Source organism: Myotis brandtii, unplaced genomic scaffold (genome assembly GCF_000412655.1).
Source record: "Myotis brandtii unplaced genomic scaffold, ASM41265v1 scaffold441, whole genome shotgun sequence".
In the NCBI taxonomy this organism is placed as follows: domain Eukaryota; kingdom Metazoa; phylum Chordata; class Mammalia; order Chiroptera; family Vespertilionidae; genus Myotis; species Myotis brandtii.
Window position 1 is genome coordinate 4,831,232 of NW_005366873.1, and position 18,444 is coordinate 4,849,675.

General features: G+C 49.1%; 1 protein-coding gene across 3 annotated transcripts in view; it reads left to right on the forward strand.

Moving 5' to 3' along the window:
• XPNPEP1 (X-prolyl aminopeptidase (aminopeptidase P) 1, soluble) overlaps window positions 1–18,444 on the forward strand; it is a 45,577-nt gene that overhangs the window by 20,489 nt on the left and 6,644 nt on the right. For all 3 annotated transcript variants that reach the window (XM_005874551.2, XM_005874550.2, XM_005874552.2), the window contains exons 6-17: window positions 1,157–1,249; window positions 1,572–1,715; window positions 3,390–3,485; window positions 5,583–5,664; window positions 7,175–7,385; window positions 9,099–9,188; window positions 9,817–9,867; window positions 11,071–11,129; window positions 11,258–11,335; window positions 13,196–13,267; window positions 15,237–15,297; window positions 17,704–17,773. In XM_005874551.2, the coding sequence (XP_005874613.1) occupies window positions 1,157–1,249; window positions 1,572–1,715; window positions 3,390–3,485; window positions 5,583–5,664; window positions 7,175–7,385; window positions 9,099–9,188; window positions 9,817–9,867; window positions 11,071–11,129; window positions 11,258–11,335; window positions 13,196–13,267; window positions 15,237–15,297; window positions 17,704–17,773 (1,107 nt within the window). The remainder of the gene's footprint in view (window positions 1–1,156; window positions 1,250–1,571; window positions 1,716–3,389; window positions 3,486–5,582; window positions 5,665–7,174; window positions 7,386–9,098; window positions 9,189–9,816; window positions 9,868–11,070; window positions 11,130–11,257; window positions 11,336–13,195; window positions 13,268–15,236; window positions 15,298–17,703; window positions 17,774–18,444) is intronic.

Below are 18,444 nucleotides of genomic sequence, written 5' to 3' on the forward strand. Positions count from 1 at the left end.
TGTGTATGTTCCCCTTACCTGGCGTGTGTTCCCTTTACCTGGTGTGTGTGTTCCCCTTACCTGGTATGTGTATGTTCCCCTTACCTGGTGTGTGTGTTCCCCTTACCTGATGTGTATGTTCCCCTTACCTGGTGTATGTGTGTTCCCCTTACCTGGTGTGTGTGTGTTCCCCTTCCCTGGCGTGTGTTCCCCTTACCTGATGTGTATGTTCCCCTTACCTGGTGCGTGTGTTCCCCTTACCTGGTGTGTGTATTCCCCTTACCTGGTGCGTGTGTTCCCCTTACCTGGTGTGTGTATTCCCCTTACCTGGTGCGTGTGTTCCCCTTACCTGGTGTGTGTATTCCCCTTACCTGGTGCGTGTGTTCCCCTTACCTGGTGTGTGTATTCCCCTTACCTGGTGCGTGTGTTCCCCTTACCTGGTGTGTGTATTCCCCTTACCTGGTGCGTGTGTTCCCCTTACCTGGTGTGTGTATTCCCCTTACCTGGTGCGTGTGTTCCCCTTACCTGGTGTGTGTATTCCCCTTACCTGGTGCGTGTGTTCCCCTTACCTGGTGTGTGTATTCCCCTTACCTGGTGCGTGTGTTCCCCTTACCTGGTGTGTGTATTCCCCTTACCTGGTGCGTGTGTTCCCCTTACCTGGTGTGTGTATTCCCCTTACCTGGTGCGTGTGTTCCCCTTACCTGGTGTGTGTGTTCCCCTTACCTGGCGTGTGTGGGTTCACCTTACCTGGCGTGTGTGTTCCCCTTACCTGGTGTGGGATGTAAGGGGAGCTCCCAGTCCCCAGCCTTCACCCTATCGCCACCCACATTCTCACCCAGTGACCAGCCTTCGATGAGGTGACTGAGGGCTGGTGAGATGATATTCACTCTGACAGTGGACCTATGACGCAGTGTTCCCAGGATGCCACTTTCACCAGGGTTTTATGCGAATCCTGCTGCTTTCCTTCTTCTCTCTCACCGTTATCTTACGCTTCCCTTACAGACTGTCTTACACTTCTCACAGCCTCCCCGGTAAGGGAGGGCCAGATTGTCCAGTCCTGCCAGTCCACCTTAGAGGCGCTCAGTGACCACCCTGCGGTCATGCTCTGCATCCTTCTGGGTGGGACCTGAGCCTGGGCCCCCTGGGACTTGTTTCTCATCAGTTCTTCCCTCTGTAGGTCTGAAGGACACGCCAACTCAGGAAGACTGGCTGGTGAGTGTGCTTCCGGAAGGATCCAGGGTTGGTGTGGACCCCCTGATCATTCCTACAGGTGAGTGCGCAGGGGCCTTCCACTCGGGGGAGGAAGTGGGCTCTCGGTGCCTCTCCGCCCTCCTTGCTTGCTCGTGGGCTGTGGAATATTTGTGGGCTCAGCACGACTCGATATCACAATAAAGGTCACGGTGAGGAGATGAATCCTGGCATCGAGGCCAGGGGAGGCCATTGGTGGTGAAGACGTCCTTTTACAGTTCTCATCCCGCACACCCAGCGCAGGGCCCCGGCAGGATCGCCTTTCAGAGGGGGCCGGGCTCTCCAGGCCCTGCTGCCTGTTCTGGGCATCCCGTTCATGGCTGGGCCGGTGTGCTTCCCCTCAGATTACTGGAAGAAGATGGCCAAGGTCCTGCGAAGCGCCGGCCACCACCTCATTCCTGTCAAGGAGAACCTGGTGGACAAGATCTGGACAGACCGTCCTGAGCGCCCGTGCAAGCCCCTCCTCACTCTGGGCCTGGATTACACAGGTCAGAACTGCAGCTGTGCCCAGCAGGGCCTCCCGCCATCGTCCCCTCCCCCTGTCCCCAGGTCTCCATCCCGGTCCTCTGAGTCAAAGTCAAGGCTGAGTGATGGGAGGTTTTTGCCCCGCCCTGGTCCAGTGGGGCATTTGACGAAAGCAGAAGCTTTATTTATTTCCACTGTTGCCACCTACTCACCACTTACTTTGTCAGAGTTTATTCCTGCAAAGCTCTTGGGGCAGACTTTGGGTGCCGCTAAGATGTTTGCTTATTTCGTTTTGTTTTTACCACTTGGTTGCTCACTGTCCCTTAAGCCGTCTTATACTGGTTTCCAGGTGCCACTTCCTTTTCTTCTGCTGGCATTTTGTGGGCTTACCTTCCCAGGCCCCCTGCCCTCTTGTACTTTCTTCTTCCCAGGTTTTGGGGTGTGGGTAGTGGCCTGTGTAATAGTGGTGGGTGAGGAGAAGGTTCTGTGAGAGTTTGTAGGGATGAAAGTGTGGGTTTATGGGACAGTGAGGGGCGCAGAGGGGAAGGCCTGGGAGGTGGGGCTGCTGGGGAGGGAGCCTTGCTGCAGACATAGAGACGAGAGGTGGAAGGGGGATGTCTGGAATGCAGGCAGATTGCCCAGAGGGGTCCTGGGAAGAAAGCATTACAGCCGGGACTCTCAGCCAAGTTTTAAATCACATTCCTGTGCTGAGCTTCAAAGCAGCGTTTGGTTGTGGGGGCAGCCCCAGCTCTCTCTCCTTGCGATGCCCTCGCTGAGGGTATAGCAGATCGTGGGGGGATGGGTCCACTGAGGGGCCCAGGTCAGCTAAACATTTTCCATCAGCGTATTTTGAATTTTTTTTTCAAAACTGAAGCAGAGGCTCTGGCCTATTGCTTGTGGGAGAGGGGAGAACAAATGTTGCTGGTAAAACTTCTGTTCAGCAAACATTTGAGTGCAGGATAGCATGCGAGGTGCTGGGTGAATAGGACAGATGCCTATCCTGTGCACAGGTGGCTGTAACCAGAGTTACAAGTGCTGCTTGATGGTGGGTGATGGTAGTGGTGGTGGTGCGGAGGGGGGATTTAATCCTGGGGAGCAGCAGGGAGCCTTTATCCTACAGGGCAGGTGTGTTTGGAAGCATAGTCACACGGAGTCAGGCTGCAGAGGACCCCATGGTCCTAGCACCGACAGATGAGCCTTGCTGCTCCAGGAATGTAAGTGGTGGATGGTACTCCCCTGACCTCTGAGACTGGATGAGTTCTCTCTGCAGGGGAGTGTGTTTTCAATGCTCCCAGGGCTTCCTCTGTTGCACTGATTTTTATACAATAGTGCAACTAATGGCTGGTTTAATTGCCTGTCCTCCCTTCTAGACTTGTAAGCCCGTGAGGGCAGGGACTGGGTGTAGCTCAGAGCTGTGACAGCAGTGACCAGCATGGCCCGGCAGATATCTATGCCTGGGAAGTGTGATGCTTCATAGACATTTGCTGGATAAACACATGAATTCGTTTTGCTGGCGAGGTCATCAGGGCTCTCTCGGGTCAAGTGGCTGGGACAGTCACACCTCTTGTGTAGGGCTCGATTGCAGGTTTCCGTCTGCTCACACAACACGCTCCCTGGGATGTGGCGCCGGCTAAGAATGTCTGGGACGCAGGTCCCAGGACTAGGGCTGGAGTGGCAAGCCCGTGTGTTTTTTGCAGGCATCTCCTGGAAGGACAAGGTTGCAGACCTTCGGTTGAAAATGGCCGAGAGGAACGTGGTGTGGTTTGTGGTCACCGCCCTGGATGAGATCGCGTGTGAGTGCCGGGTGGGCATGTTGCCTCATCTCTCCTTTGGCTCTCTGGGAATCCGTGTTCTCAGGCCACGCAGCTCTCTGAGTGGCCAGGGAATACCGAGGAGACTGTGTCACCAAATGGTTATACATATGCCAAGTCGGATGGAGAAGGAGTTATCGGGAGCGGGGGAGGGCGGGTAGCCTGGCCCTGAGCAGTGTTTCACCGAGGCTGGTGCCAAATCTGTGGAGGCTCCCACCTCTGGCCAGTTTCCCGGGACTGGGACACCTGTGAGGGAGGAACTCTGCTCCCCACATTGTGGACCTGCCAGCATTCATGTCCCTCCCTCTACAGGGGGACAAGTGCTGTCATAGGAGACATTTTTACTTTTCTGCTTATCCTGTGGTGCCCTAAGTTCTTTCCAGTGAGAATATTCTAGAACTATTTCTACCTCAGAAAACTTAGGAACTGAAAAAGGTCTCCGTGAAGCCTTTTGATAGAATAGCCATTTCTCAAATTTTAAACCTTGAATGACCCGCATGTAATTATTCAGTACCTTCTGTTATCTCCCAGAACTGAAGGCATCTGTTCTGTCTGCTGTGTTCTGACTAGATTTGACCCAGGGTAGCTGAGGAGAGGCACTGCCTTCACTTTTTATTTTCTCACGAGTGAGAGCCCCGATAGTCCCCAGCCCCAAACTTTGTCAACTGTATCAGTGTTTACATCCCTGATTAACTTAATAACCTCAGCACGCGAGAAGGTAACAGATAAAGCTAATTTCTCCCCTTTGTTACTAAAAAACCACACATTCCCATCGTGGAAAATGCAGAGGAAGTAGAAAGAAGAAAAAAAAAATCACCAATAATCCTGTTTCCCAGAGATAATCACTTTGAACATTCTGTGCATATATATAATTTTGTAGCTTGATTTTTTAAAATGTATCAGTATACTGTAAGCATGTAAAAGCATGATTTCAAAGGATTCTTAGATATCCTAGCATGTGGTTATATTTACTTAACCGTTCCCCTAAGGATGACCTTTGGTTATTTCCAATATTCCCACGATTTTAGTATGATGCTTCCATCAAAATCTTGGTGCATCAAAATTTGGATCTTAGTTTCTGATCGTTTTCTTCTTCTTTCGGGTAGGCTTTTAGTGGTGGTATTACAGAATAGAGAATATGTGTACGGTGGGGCCTGGACCTAGCTTGCCATTTACCTGCCAGGAAGGTTGTACAGGGGCATGTGAGTAGGCCCCTGGTGCCACAGTCTGGCCAGCCCAGGCGCCATCTTTTTTTTTTTCTTTTTCTTAAAGTGCTAGTTTAGTCTGATAGACAAGAACTGTTGCCTCATTGCTTTACTTTGAGAAGCCGTTCTTTTAAAATAGAGGCAGCACTTTTTGCACCAGGTCTCGTAGCACTCTGGCCCTCAGGAGAGAGCGCATTAGGCAACCGGAGGCCCAGCGACCAGAGCTGTGCTCTCTGCCTGTCCTTCATCTAGATTCTCAGACAGCAGTGACCTCACCAAACCCCCTGAGGCTGGCTGTGGGCCGGTCTCTGCCCAGCGGCTGCAGGGCTAACCTCTGGGTGGGCCGCAGGCTCAGGTTTCATCGTGGGCCCCTCTGACTCATGCTTTTGTTCCTCTGCCGGGAAGCTCCGCCTCCGCGGGGCTCCGTGACCCTGTCCTGAGGGCCTCCTGGGTGGGTCTCAGTTTTGCACCCTCCGTTGTTTGCCTCGGAAGGGAGACAGTGCTTGGCTCCTTCCCCGTTAGCTGGGAGTGCCAGAGGTTTTCTGCGGTCAGGCCTGGCGGGTCACCACCAGGCGGACCATTGCGACTCTTTGTTTGAAGGGCATTTCTTGTGTTTTCTGACTAATAACTCCTCCATTCCCTCCTTGGGCCAGCGAGGCGGCAGCTTAAGAAACAGTTCTGGCGCCCTCGTTTGGCGGACACGAGCAACTGCAGCCCAGAGGTGGAAGCAGAAAGTGAGGTGCCTGCCTTTCTGAGATGCCACTGAGCCCTTCCATTGCGAGCCACAGCTCTCACCTCCCCTGCGAGGCACCCCTTCAAATCTCCCCTCAGGCGGTGACAGGGACTTGTTTGTTTGTGTGTGTGTGTTTTTTAGGGCTGTTCAATCTCCGAGGATCAGATGTGGAGCACAATCCGGTATTTTTCTCCTACGCAATCATAGGACTAGAGACGATCAAGTGAGTCTGCCCCACAGCACCTCGGAGCCCCAGTGTCCCCTTTCTGATTGGGCCCCCAGCCTCTGCCTCACATTCGCTCTTCCTCTTCCTGCCCCCTGTCCCTTCCCCCCTCTTGCTTTCGTTAACAGCAGGAATTTATTTATATCCTGCCTCTGTACCAGATGATTTGAAATCTAGGAAATTCTCTATAGTATTATGGGATAAAAGAATAAGTAGGCAAGGACATCCGAACAAAACCAAGTGAGGTTAGTTCCCAAAATTCCTGCTGCAAAGTCTTGTTCAGGCCACAATCCTGGGTTCACATGCAAATAAACCCAGTCACTTTGGAGGTCAGAATGACGCTGGAAGACCCCTTGAGTCACACCTCCTCAAATCATAGTTGATCTTGTAAAGGTGCCTGCGGCCTTCCTGCCGTTACTCTTCTATTGGGATGGCTTATTACATGCAGACAACATATTTACTGAGTGCCTGTTATGTGCTAGGGCAGGGGTGGGCAAACTTTTTGACTCAAGGGCCACAGTGGGTTCTTAAACTGGACTGGAGGGCCGGAACAAAAGCATGGATGGAGTGTTTGTGTGAACTAATATAAATTCAAAGTAAACATCATTACATAAAGGGTACGGTCTTTTTTTTTTTTTAGTTTTATTCATTTCAAACGGGCCAGATCCGGCCCGCGGGCCGTAGTTTGCCCACGGCTGTGCAAGGGTCTCTATTGGGTGCTGGAGTGAATGAGACAGACCAGGTCCCGGGTTAGAGTTGGGGAGATAGTGTCTCCTCGGGGGATTTGGGCACCTAAGTAGGGACCAGCTGGTCAGTAGGATGGGTACAGGTGTTATAGGAGGAGCCTGAGCTAGACGTGGGGTCAGGAGCCTCTTGGGGAGAGCAGAGCAGAGAGTAAGGGTTCATGTGAGTTGGCTAGGTGAATGGTGGTGATCTAAGCATGGGGAACAGCATTTCCGAGCCTCTAGGCAGGAGAGAGCACAGTGTGTGTGGAGGACCCGGAGGAGTCAGTGTGGTTGGAACATAGAGTGTAAGGCCAAAAGGTGAGCAGAGGCCACATGTCCCGAGGGCCCTGTGGGATCACAGGGATCAGCCTTAGAAATTATAAAGAATTTTGGCTGTGATAAACAGGATGGGAAGGAAGGCTGGAGGCAGGGAAACCAGGTAGGAGGCTGAGAGATGCCAGTGGCCTGAACAAGGGCAGTGACTGGGACAGGCTGGAGCTAAAGCTGGACAGATATGATGCCTTTTAGGCTATTGGTCTAAAGAGCTTAAGGAGGGAAGGAGGGGCATCAAGGAAGACCGTGCCCAGGTCCTGACTTGGGGAATTGGGTGGATGGTGACAGTACACACTGGGACAGTGTACACAGCCCACAGAGCAGGACTTGGGAAAGGAATGGGGAGCTTGCCTGGTGTTGATTACCAGAGGGCCGAGCCTGTTGCCTGTGGGTCTGTGCTCCCATCCATGAGCCCTCCTCTTTCTGTCGCCTCACCTGTGGCCCCTCTGCAGGCTCTTCATTGACGGTGACCGCATAGATGCCCCCAGCGTGAAGGAGCACCTGCTGCTTGACTTGAGCCTGGAAGCTGAGTACAGAATCCAGGTGCTTCCCTACAAGTCCATCTTGAATGAGCTCAAGGCTCTGTGCACCAGCCTGTCCCCGAAGGAGAAGGTGTGGGTCAGCGACAAGGCCAGCTACGCTGTGAGCGAGGCCATCCCCAAGGTTGGTAGCCCCACTGAAGCCCAGATAAACTCTGCCACACTCCACGGGCCGGCCCTTTCCCACTTCTGGCATCGCATAGCCTTGTCTCTGAAGCAGAGGTCGGTCAGGCAGACCCCCCCAGGACTGGCTGTTGGGTCGGAGCCATCCTGAGAGTCTCAGGGCCCTTAGAGCCCACCGGGTCCTGTGCTTTCCAGAGCGTGGTACGAAAGACGGTCTTAGTTGGTACACATTAATACTTTGGTTTATTTAAAGGTATCCGCTTTCAAAGTGTTTTAGTGTGTGCTAGGAAAAATATAACCAGCATGTGATAGCGTGATATAAAGATTATTTCTTAAGACAAAGTTGAGTTTAAGAAACTAAGTTGATTTAAAGATAGTTTAAAGAAAAGCTTTAAGGAAATGAGAGAGCAGGGGGTAGGCAGCCAGGGGAAGAGCTGTGCAGGTGGTATGAGAAAACCTGAAGTTTGGGGAACATAACTCCACCCCCAGCCCCCCAATATCTTATAAGTAAGAAGACCTGAGGCCCAGAGAAGCTTTGGGAATTGGCAACTTGTCAAAGGTCAAATAATAGTGGTAGCCCTGCCCTCGACTGAGCTTCTGCTGGGCGATCCCTGTCCCTTCATTTTAATTGGGGCCCGGGGCAGGACCGGAGTCCAAGCCACCTGAAATGTCGGCGTTCTGTCCTTCCTGGGCCTCTGGCCGCCAGGTGGCCATTGACAAGCCCAGGCCTGGGCCTCTAGACCTGGCTTGTCATCACACCCCTGCCACCGTCACACTGGGAGCCACTCAGTTACCCAGAGCTTTTCTTCCTTGACTTAAGTGGGGATCACGCCTGCCTTCTCTGTGTGTGAGAGAATAACAAGAGTGGAGGGAGCAAAGCCCTTTGAGAAGCTCTGTGCAAGTGTGAGGTGGTCCTGATCCCCTCTCCCTATAACACAGGCTGGATTCAACCTTGTTCTCAAATGGGGAAGGGTTTTCCCAGCCCTTCAAGGTCAGAACATGAATAGTACTGATGTGTGAGCCCTGAGCGAGAAGGGGAAGGAGCAGGAGCCCTCCCTCATCAGTCATGTGTGTCCCCAGACATTGGAAAAAGCCTCCTTTGTGCAGCAATAAAGGGGTTATTTCAGTCTAACCTTGATCCCTTAGGGAACTCTCACCACAACTATGGAAGCTTGAAAAGCAATATCTTGCTGATCTGGCAGCCAACAGTCTCAAAGAGCTCAGGGGGTAGGTGATAGAAAAGAAATACCTTGTTTGATGTACTTCATTTTTTTTTTAAATATATTTTTAGTGATTTCAGAGAAGAAGGGAGAGGGAGAGAAAGATAGAAACATCAATGATGAGAGAGAATCGTTGATCGGCTGCCTCCCGCACGCCCCACACTGGGAATCAAGCCTACAACCCATGCATGTGCCTGACTGGGAATCGAACCTCGACCTCCTGGTTCATAGGTCAATGCTCAACCACTGAGCCACGCCGGATGGGCTACTTCATCTTTTTTGATGAGCTCACAAGCCCCTTTCATTATGCTCAGTCATCAACCAATAGAAGCAGGTCCTTGGATCCCATGGCTTGGCCAGCTTGAGGGGGTCCTGAGTGGAAGTTCTTCCAATGGTTTGTCTGAAGTGTGGTGTGCCAGGAGAAGAGGTGGTTGCCTTGGTCTGGGTGAGGGGAGCCAACCTCGATCTCCCATCCTACTGCCCTTTGCCCCTAGGAGCATCGCTGCTGTATGCCTTACACCCCCATCTGCATTGCCAAAGCTGTGAAGAATTCTGCCGAATCAGAAGGCATGAGGCGAGCTCACGTGAGTAAGGCAGCCTGTGCAGAAGAGGGGATGTGTGGTGGTCCAAAGGCCCAGCTCCTCACCTGCTCTGTGGCCTTGAGCTTGGCACAAGGCTGGAGCCTCTCTGAGCCTTCTAGAGTTAATGAGAGAATGAGATAAAGCACTTGATGGGCTAGATCTTAACAAACTATAGCATACAACACAAAAAGAGATATTGATGATGATAGTTTAGATGATGGTGATGATGACGAAGATGAAAATGAAGAAGGCGAAGCCTCTTAAAGGACCCAGATTGTGTTTCAAAGCCAACGGAGGGTCTAGAAAGATTTGGGGCCCAGAGATAGCTTTCAGCAGTGGCCTGTCTTTTCTGGCCCCTGTAGGATAGGAGTGAACCTGCCGAGGGAGCTGCGTGTGCTCGGGGGGGGGGGGGGGGGGGGGGTCGCTGTACCTGAACTGCTGGACAGTAGAGCAGCCTGTCCCTGAGAGGGGAATTGCTGCAGACTTGTCGCAGGAAATGCATGTCGAGCCCCAATTGCTGATGGTTTGTGCCCTGCAGATACAGCCCTCTCTGTATCCTGTTAGGACTAGGTTCTGAAACTATGATTTGATTTTCAGCAATATTTAAAAAATGTCTCTATTGTTTGCACAGATTAAAGATGCTGTTGCCCTCTGTGAACTCTTTAACTGGCTGGAGAAAGAGGTTGGTTTTTAGTCTTTGTTTAATAAATGGATACAGATTGTCCAGGAATTAATATGTGTGATTCTGACCAAGGCACCTTCCATGCTCTGGTGTTCACGGTGTCTAAGATCTGGATCTGATTTTAGTCCTCTCTTTTAATAGTTGTATTTTTTTTTTCTGGAAATTTGCTCTGTGTCTGTTTAAAAATTCTTTGTTTTATTTTTTTATATTTTACTGATTTCAGAGAAGAAGGGAGAGGGAGAGATAGAAACATCAATGATAAGAGAGAATTATTGATCAACTGCCTCCTGTATACCCCATACTGGGATTCAAGCCTGCAACCCAGGCATGTGCCCCAACCGGGAATTGAACCATGACCTCCTGGTTCATAGCTCAATGCTCAATCACTGAGCCAAGCCGGCCAGGCTCTTTGTGTACATTTTGAACATCAATTTAAGCCATTAAACTTTTTATGTTAATTCCTGCCCTTTCACTCCCTGTGGTTGACAGGAGGGTTGTTTCTTTGTGCTATTATTGCATAATATCAGATTCCCTTTAAATATTAAAAGTAGCTTAAATTGGAAAAAGACAATATCATCCTTATTGCCACCAGTGTGACTATTTTTCTCTCTGCTGGCTATTGTTCATCTGTGTAAATAATTTTTTCATTGTAAATCATTTTCACATAATTCTCAGTATGCAAATAAGATTTTGTTTTGTTTATTTTATTTACTTGGCATCATAGTGTGAGCATTTTCCATGTGCTTTGAGGCTTTAAGCAATGATTTAAATGGAGATTGCATTTAGTGGCTAGACTGATTTAATTACGCATTCCTCCTATTTCAGATGTTTAGATTGTTTTGAATTTTTTTTTTGCTATTATTAGTAACCCTGTAATAATATCATCATACTTATCGTTATTATTTATTTTGGATAACTTTCTTAGGAGGGGATGCTTTAGAATTTGTTAAACTTAGATGCATTAAGTTTTGGGAGGTGCCAGATGTAACCCTGAGGTATAAAATAGTGAGTGGAAAAACTAGATAGAAACCCTTCACCTTGGATGGCTTTGGTGAGAGCCTTTGGAAATGTTCTCCTCGTTAAAGATGAGACCTAATCTGCGTCCTATACATTGGCCAGTGGGACATGGGAGCTGAGGAAGAAGTAAGCTTTCAGTATACCCTCTTTAATACGGATACACATGGACGGTCACTTCCTTGTTAGGTGCCCAAAGGCGGCGTGACGGAGATCTCAGCTGCCGACAAAGCGGAGGAATTTCGCAGGTGAGGGTCCGTGAGGGTCCCGGGAACACTGTGCTCATCTCCTTGGCGAGTTAAATGAGGCTGGGAGGGCCCTGATTCTCGGCACAGTAACCAACTGCCACTCTGCTCCGCGTGTCTTTCTGCTCCAGGCAACAGGCTGACTTTGTGGACCTGAGCTTCCCAACGATTTCCAGTACGGGACCCAACGGTGCCATCATTCACTACGCGTAAGGCCGCCGAGGAGCCCGCTGCCTGGCTTTGCGGCTGCTCCTGCACAGGGGCTGAGCAGGGGAGGCCCCGTGCCCACCCCTGTGTGTCCCCTGACACGGTTCCTCTATGGGCAGTAAGACCTTAAGATCTTATTTTCTCTAAATGCTCCAGTCTCTGCCTCCGGGAACCTCCTCTTAGGCTCAGATGTATGGCATTGACGGGTAGTCAAACGGTTGTCCCGCCCTCCTCTCTGAGGCGGCAGAAGCTGTGTTCAGAGCCCTTGGGTCTTGATGATTAGAATTTTTTAGTGTGTGTGTGTGTGTGTTTCCCTATAATGGCAGCTTTCCCTGATGCACTAGTCCTAAAAAACTCCATACTAAAAAAGCTTATCACTACGTTGTGGAACACCCTGTTATGGATGGGGAAGTAATCAGCACCTCCTTTTCCCTCTCTGTGGGCTTGAAGCCTGGCACCCCAGCATTTGGGGATTTTCCAGGAGACCTGCCAGAGCCCAAGGGCCGAGCATCCCTGCCAGACAAGAGGGGTGCTGCTAGGTTCAGGGTGCTGCCCTGGGGCACAGGCCCCCCACCCCCTTTTTGATCATTCCTTTTCGAGTTTCTGGTCTTGGGGCAAATTCTGAAGCTGTGCGTGGGAGCTAGTCACAGGCGTGATTGCACAGTTCTCTCGTATGATTGCCTCTGTTCCAACATTAAAATGTCAAAAGGACTCCAGCTTTTGTCTTATGTTTCACTTAGGTGATAAATTTCCTGGCTGGACACTCACCAGAGCCCATGGGCCAAGAGCCGAGCATCCCTGCCAGACAAGAGGGGTGCTACTAGGTTCAGGGTGCTGCCCTGGGGCACAGGTCCACCACCCCCTTTTTGATCATTCCTTTTCAAGTTTCTGGTCTTGGGGCAAATTCTGAAGCTGTGCGTGGGAGCTAGTCACAGGCGTGATTGCACAGTTCTCTCGTATGATTGCCTCTGTTCCAACATTAAAATGTCAAAAGGACTCCAGCTTTTGTCTTATGTTTCACTTAGGTGATAAATTTCCTGGCTGGACACTATCCTAGAATTTCCAGATAATTAACACATTAAAACATTTCAGAGCAAGGGTGGGGATTTGCTTCTCCTCCTTCATTGCCAAGGAGGGGGTGGTGCTTGGAAATAAAGGAGCACCTCTCTCAGCGGCAGGGAGGAGCCCTGGACTGCTCCCATCCCTTTTTAGCATCTCTCAGGGCAGTGACATTATGTGGAAAAAGGCACGAGGAAATGAGATCACTTTTTAAAAATACCTCATGCTCATTTGAAAGAAGTGCTGCGGCATAAGAGCATCATGATCCATCCCTTTTCACAACAAAAATCCCTTGTAGTTTTTCTCCCAAATGGAGCCATTCACCTGCCTGTCTGGTGGTCTGAGAAGCAAGTGGGGAGTCACCCGATGGGGTGAGCACTGAGGGAGGGACATGGAGCTGAGACAGGGGCCCACACCCAGAGATAAGCGACTCTAGGTTCTCTCTGCCTAGTTCTCAAGACTCTAGTTTGGCCCTGTTGTGTCTATGGATAATTATTTTTGTAGCTTTTACAATGATCTCACGAATACCTATTTTGTTCCAGACACAAATGGAGATAGGCATAAAGAAGTATGTTATTCTTCCTTTTCTTAGCTCTTTCTCTAGTTGGGGAAATAGGTTGACTGGGTCTTTAAATAGTGGAAGTTTAATATTAGTTGGAATAATTAAGTTATTGGGCAACTTACTTTTAAAATATCATTTCAGACTTACTTATGTTGTAAGAATAGTATGAAATGTGCCCTCCTCCTGAACTTAGCAAGTGAGTACATTTGTGGAATAATTCATTTTTTATTTACTTCCGTAGGCCGGTCCCGGAGACAAACAGGACCTTGTCGCTTGATGAGGTGTACCTCATTGACTCGGGTGCTCAATACAAGTAAGTGAACTGGGGCTGTTCCCTTAACTAGACAAAGTGTGAGTGCAAGGATGGTCCAATGTGTAGAACTCCACTCTGTTGAGTCAAGGCATTTGAGTAGGGGGACGAGCCAATCTCCAGCCGAGAGCTCAGCTGGTCATCTCATTCTGGATCGGACATTAAGGAAGTCTTTCCCATGTCTTTTTTTTTTCCCCCCTCTCTAGAATAGTTTATTAACTCTATATCAGTTTGCTTTAAAGAACATATAGCTATGATTTTTTAAATTTAATTTTGTTTTATTGTTTAAGGTATTACAAATAGTAGTACATATGTCTCCTTCCTCCCCCAACCCCACCCCACTGACCTCCCCCCTGGCCTCGCCTAACCCCCAGGTCTTTCCCATGTCTTGTCCTGTTTTTCACCCCTGGTTGACATAGCTCAGTTGTGACTCTCTTCCACAAAAGACTGTTTGACAGAAACATTAAGCCCTTGGCCGGAAATTGTTAAATACTAAATAAATAACTGAAAGCGAGCTTTCAGAACCACTGCAAAGTCTTCTGCCCCCGCCCGTGAACTTCCTGCTGTCTCCCTGGCGTTGCAGCAGTCCAGGGCCTTGGGAAGTGAGGGCATGACTTTGAATGAGTGAATGAGAAATGAAGGTTGCCCCTGAATTTCTGAATTTCCTTCTTCATGTCTTGCTGCTTTCATCGTCATCCCCTAGAATAGTTTCTCAGAGGAGAACTCAAAATTTGGTTGGGTCTTGATGTGGAACCCATGAGAAGGAGCTGGAATAGGTGTTGTCTGCAGTAAGAGAGCAGGAGCAAGGCCTTTTCATGGTCCATTCCCCACTGCCACCGGGACCAGGGCTGATGGAGAACCTCATTAAATGAGCTCAGCCAAGTACTTGGAGACCGCAGCCTAGCACGTAGGGCATGGGATGTAAACTCTGGTTTGCTTTTACATTTTTAGCAGGACTCAGGAAGTTATCCTTTCTGTGTCAGGGCTGTGGATTAGGATCTTCAAAGAGATGCATTTGGGTATTTTTATGTCAAACTTGCTGTCCTGGTAAGAGGAATTGGAGTTTGCTGTCATTTGCTAGAAACAGGCTCCTGTTTACTTTTTCCCCCTGCCTTTCTTCATAATCCCAGCAGTGCTGTCTCCCATGAAACAGTCCTCACATTGTAGACCAAGAGCGTGTGAGTCGGGGCCTGAGTTCGCTCCCACTGCATTGGGCCATCCTTGCATTCACACTTTGTCTCATTTTATTTTGGGTAACAACTTTATTGAGACATAATTCACACACCACACAATTTACTCACTTAAAGTGTACAATTCATGGTTTTTAGTATACTCATCCGGTTATGCAACCATCACCTCAGTCAATTTTAGAACATTTTCATCACCCCCCAAAAAACCCCATTCCCATTCCAGACTCTCCCATTTTGCCCTCCCCAGGGAACCACTGCTGTGCTTTCTGTCTCTGTGTGTTTGGCTATTCTGGACATTTCACATAAGTGAAATTGTATGGATTTCTCTGTCTGGCTTCTATCACTTAGCATAATGTCTTCAGGGTTCATCCATGTTGTAGCTTGTGTCAGTACTTTATTCCTTTTAGTTGCTGAATAATATTTCATTGTGTGAACACAGCACATTTTGTTTACCCATTCGCCAGTTGATGAACATTTAGGTTGTTTCTACCTTTTGGACACTGTAAATAATGCTGCTATGAACATTTGTGTATAGGTTTTTGTGCGGATGTATGTTTTCATTTCTCTTGGGTATTTACTGAGAGGTGGAATTGCCAGGTCATAGGGTAACTCAAGGTTTAACCTTTGAAGGAACTGGAAACTGTTTTTCAAAGTGGCTGCACTATTTTACAAGTTCACCAGTGATACATGAGGGTTCTAATTTCTCCACACCCTTGCCTGTCTCATATGTGAGCAAAAGCTTATTTTGACTGAAAACTAACTTGCCCTTTTATTTTGGAAAGAGATGGAACCACAGATGTGACCCGGACGATGCATTTTGGGACCCCTACGGCCTATGAAAAGGTAAGGTGGAGCAGAAAACCCGAGAGGCCCTCTCTGCTTTCTTAAGAAGAGCATTGTTTTTATGAAAAGGGATTGTATAAATAAGTAAAAACTATGTGTGGGATAGTAAAATAGCCCATTACTGTGGAGTCAGGCTTATCTGCTTTATGACATCCAGTTAATTAATCATTAGAGAACTTTTAAAAGCATTCTGTCTGCTAAGGTCAGAGCAGCTCAGATTCAAGTTGATTTCTCTGTCTGGCTTCTATCACTTAGCATAATGTCTTCACGGTTCATCCATGTTGTAGCTTGTGTCAGTACTTTATTCCTTTTAGTTGCTGAATAATATTCCATTGTGTGAACACAACACATTTTGTTTATCCATTCGCCAGTTGATGAACATTTAGGTTGTTTCTACCTTATGGACATTGTAAATAATGCTGCTATGAACATTTGTGCATAGGTTTTTGTGCAGATACATGTTTTCATTTCTCTTGGGTATTTACTGAGTGGTGGAATTGCCAGGTCATAGGGTAACTCAAGGTTTAACCTTTGAAGGAACTGGAAACTGTTTTTCAAAGTGGCTGCACTATTTTACAAGTTCACCAGTGATCATGAGGGTTCTAATTTCTCCACACCCTTGCCTGTCTCATATGTGAGCAAACGCTTATTTTGACTGAAAACTAACTTGCCCTTTTCTTTTGGAAAGAGATGGAACCACAGATGTGACCCGGACGATGCATTTTGGGACCCCTACGGCCTATGAGAAGGTAAGGTGGAGCAGAAAACCCGAGAGGCCCTCTCTGCTTTCTTAAGAAGAGCATTGTTTTTATGAAAAGGGATTGTATAAATAAGTAAAAACTATGTGTGGGATAGTAAAATAGCCCATTACTGTGGAGTCAGGCTTATCTGCTTTATGACATCCAGTTAATTAATCATTAGAGAACTTTTAAAAGCATTCTGTCTGCTAAGGTCAGAGCAGCTCAGATTCAAGTTTAAATGGCTTTGGCCTCGAGACAGGAAATCTCTTGGGGGATGGGAGTGGGTTACTGAAATCCATGCTTTTTATAAACAGTATCTAGATTTTTTTTCAAGTTCAGCATTTCTGTGTCTGGGCTCATCTCTCTAGGAACCCTCTGCAGTGGCACACGCTGCTCAGGTTCTGGTCTGTCTGTCAGGAGAGGAGGAAGCAGCTGTAAGGTAGAGAGAGGTATACCAGGAGTCTGGAGACGGAACTTCAGATCCTGGCTGCTGCCTGTTGGCTCCGTGACCTGGAATGAAACACTTAGACCATCCATAGACACGGGGATAAAAGCACTGCCTCCAAGGCTGGTCGGGAGGGTTCCATGAGCTGAGCAAGTTCCTGGGTCCCAGTCACTGCTCAGTGCATGTTGGCTGAGTCTCTGAGCGAATCTCGCAGGGGAACCCCTCAGGAAGCTTATTCTGCTGCCTGTTGGCTCCGTGACTTGGAATGAAACACTTAGACCATCCATAGACCCGGGGATAAAAGCACCCGCCTCCAAGGCTGGTCGGGAAGGTTCCATGAGCTGAGCAAGTTCCTGGGTCCCAGTCACTGCTCAGTGCATGTTGGCTGAGTCTCTGAGCGAATCTCGCAGGGGAACCCCTCAGGAAGCTTATCCCGGGAAGGAGGGTTTCCTGTGATGCACTGGGGCAGCTTTCATAGTTTTGGTCCCTTGCCTTGTCTCTCTGTAGGCACCAGCACCTGAGAAGAGTTTGACCTTGAGTCCAGATACCCTTGTGTGTGACTCTCCTTGTGCTGTGGGAAGGGCCCCAGACCAGATTGAGGAGTGTGGGGTTGAGTCCTGACTCGGCACCTTAGTGGCAAGCCCCTGACCTTCCAAACAGCCCTCTTCTTGTCCAGGCACTAGGGATAAACCCGGGTATAGCAGGTGGTAGGGAGCCCAGAAGTTGAGGCAGGATTGCCTGGTTGAGGCCAGATGCTACCACTTTGGAACTGCATGGCCCGGTCTGCTACCTCTGGTCTCTGTGAGTGTGGATGACAGTAGTGCCCAGGCATGAGATGTGGGATGAAACGTAGTGTTTAGCATCGTGCCAGGCACAGAGGAGTAGCTCGGTAATGTTAGCTTATGTCCTCAGCACTGGTTGTTACTTTTCCAGTCTTCCCGAGGCTCAGATGACATTGAGGTTGTCCGAATGCTCATGATAAGGGGAAGACCTGGGGGGCCATCTCTCCCATAGTTCTTTGCTGAATTTAATTCCAAGATTTTCTGGAAAATTGGTTCCAAGGCCAACCATTTTTCCACCAGACTTTTTTTTTTACTTTGATCTTCTGTGTGGTATTGCTGACAAATTTTCAGAGGCAAGGCTTTCTGAAGTACCAGAAAACCACAGGATTGCGTGCCCGTGCCTGCTCTGCAACATGCCTCCCTGGGTTTTCTTTGGCAGGAATGCTTCACGTATGTCCTCAAGGGCCACATAGCTGTGAGTGCAGCCATTTTCCCAACCGGAACCAAAGGTAGGTGGTTCCTTCTGTCACATGGCAGCCTTTTCCCATCCAAGCATCATACACATCTGAGTGGAAGAAAAGAGGGCCTTCTCTCTCAGTGTCAGCCCCCAGCCCACTTCTGGCCCAGCCAGGGCACAGGGTGGGGTGCTGCATGGAGTGAGTCTCCTGCACCCACCGACTGAGCTCAGAGGGCCTCCCAAGAAGTAGGTGTGGGATTGGCCTGGTGTCAGCTGTATGCTTCACTCCTGACCATGAATGGTGTTGGGTGACAATGGATGGTGTTGGGTGACAATGGATGGTGTTGGGTGACAATGGATGGTGTTGGGTGACAATGGATGGTGTTGGGTGACAATGGATGGTGTTGGGTGACAATGGATGGTGTTGGGTGACAATGGATGGTGTTGGGTGACAATGGATGGTGTTGGGTGACAATGGATGGTGTTGGGTGACAATGGATGGTGTTGGGTGACAATGGATGGTGTTGGGTGACAATGGATGGTGTTGGGTGACAATGGATGGTGTTGGGTGACAATGGATGGTGTTGGGTGACAATGGATGGTGTTGGGTGACACGGGCTGCTGGCTTCCAGGAAAGGTCAGCAGGGCATGAGTCTCAGGGCCAGTGGACGTCCATGTAGCCTCCTGCTTGCCCTTCAGCTCTGGGCCAGTGCGTTCTTTTAG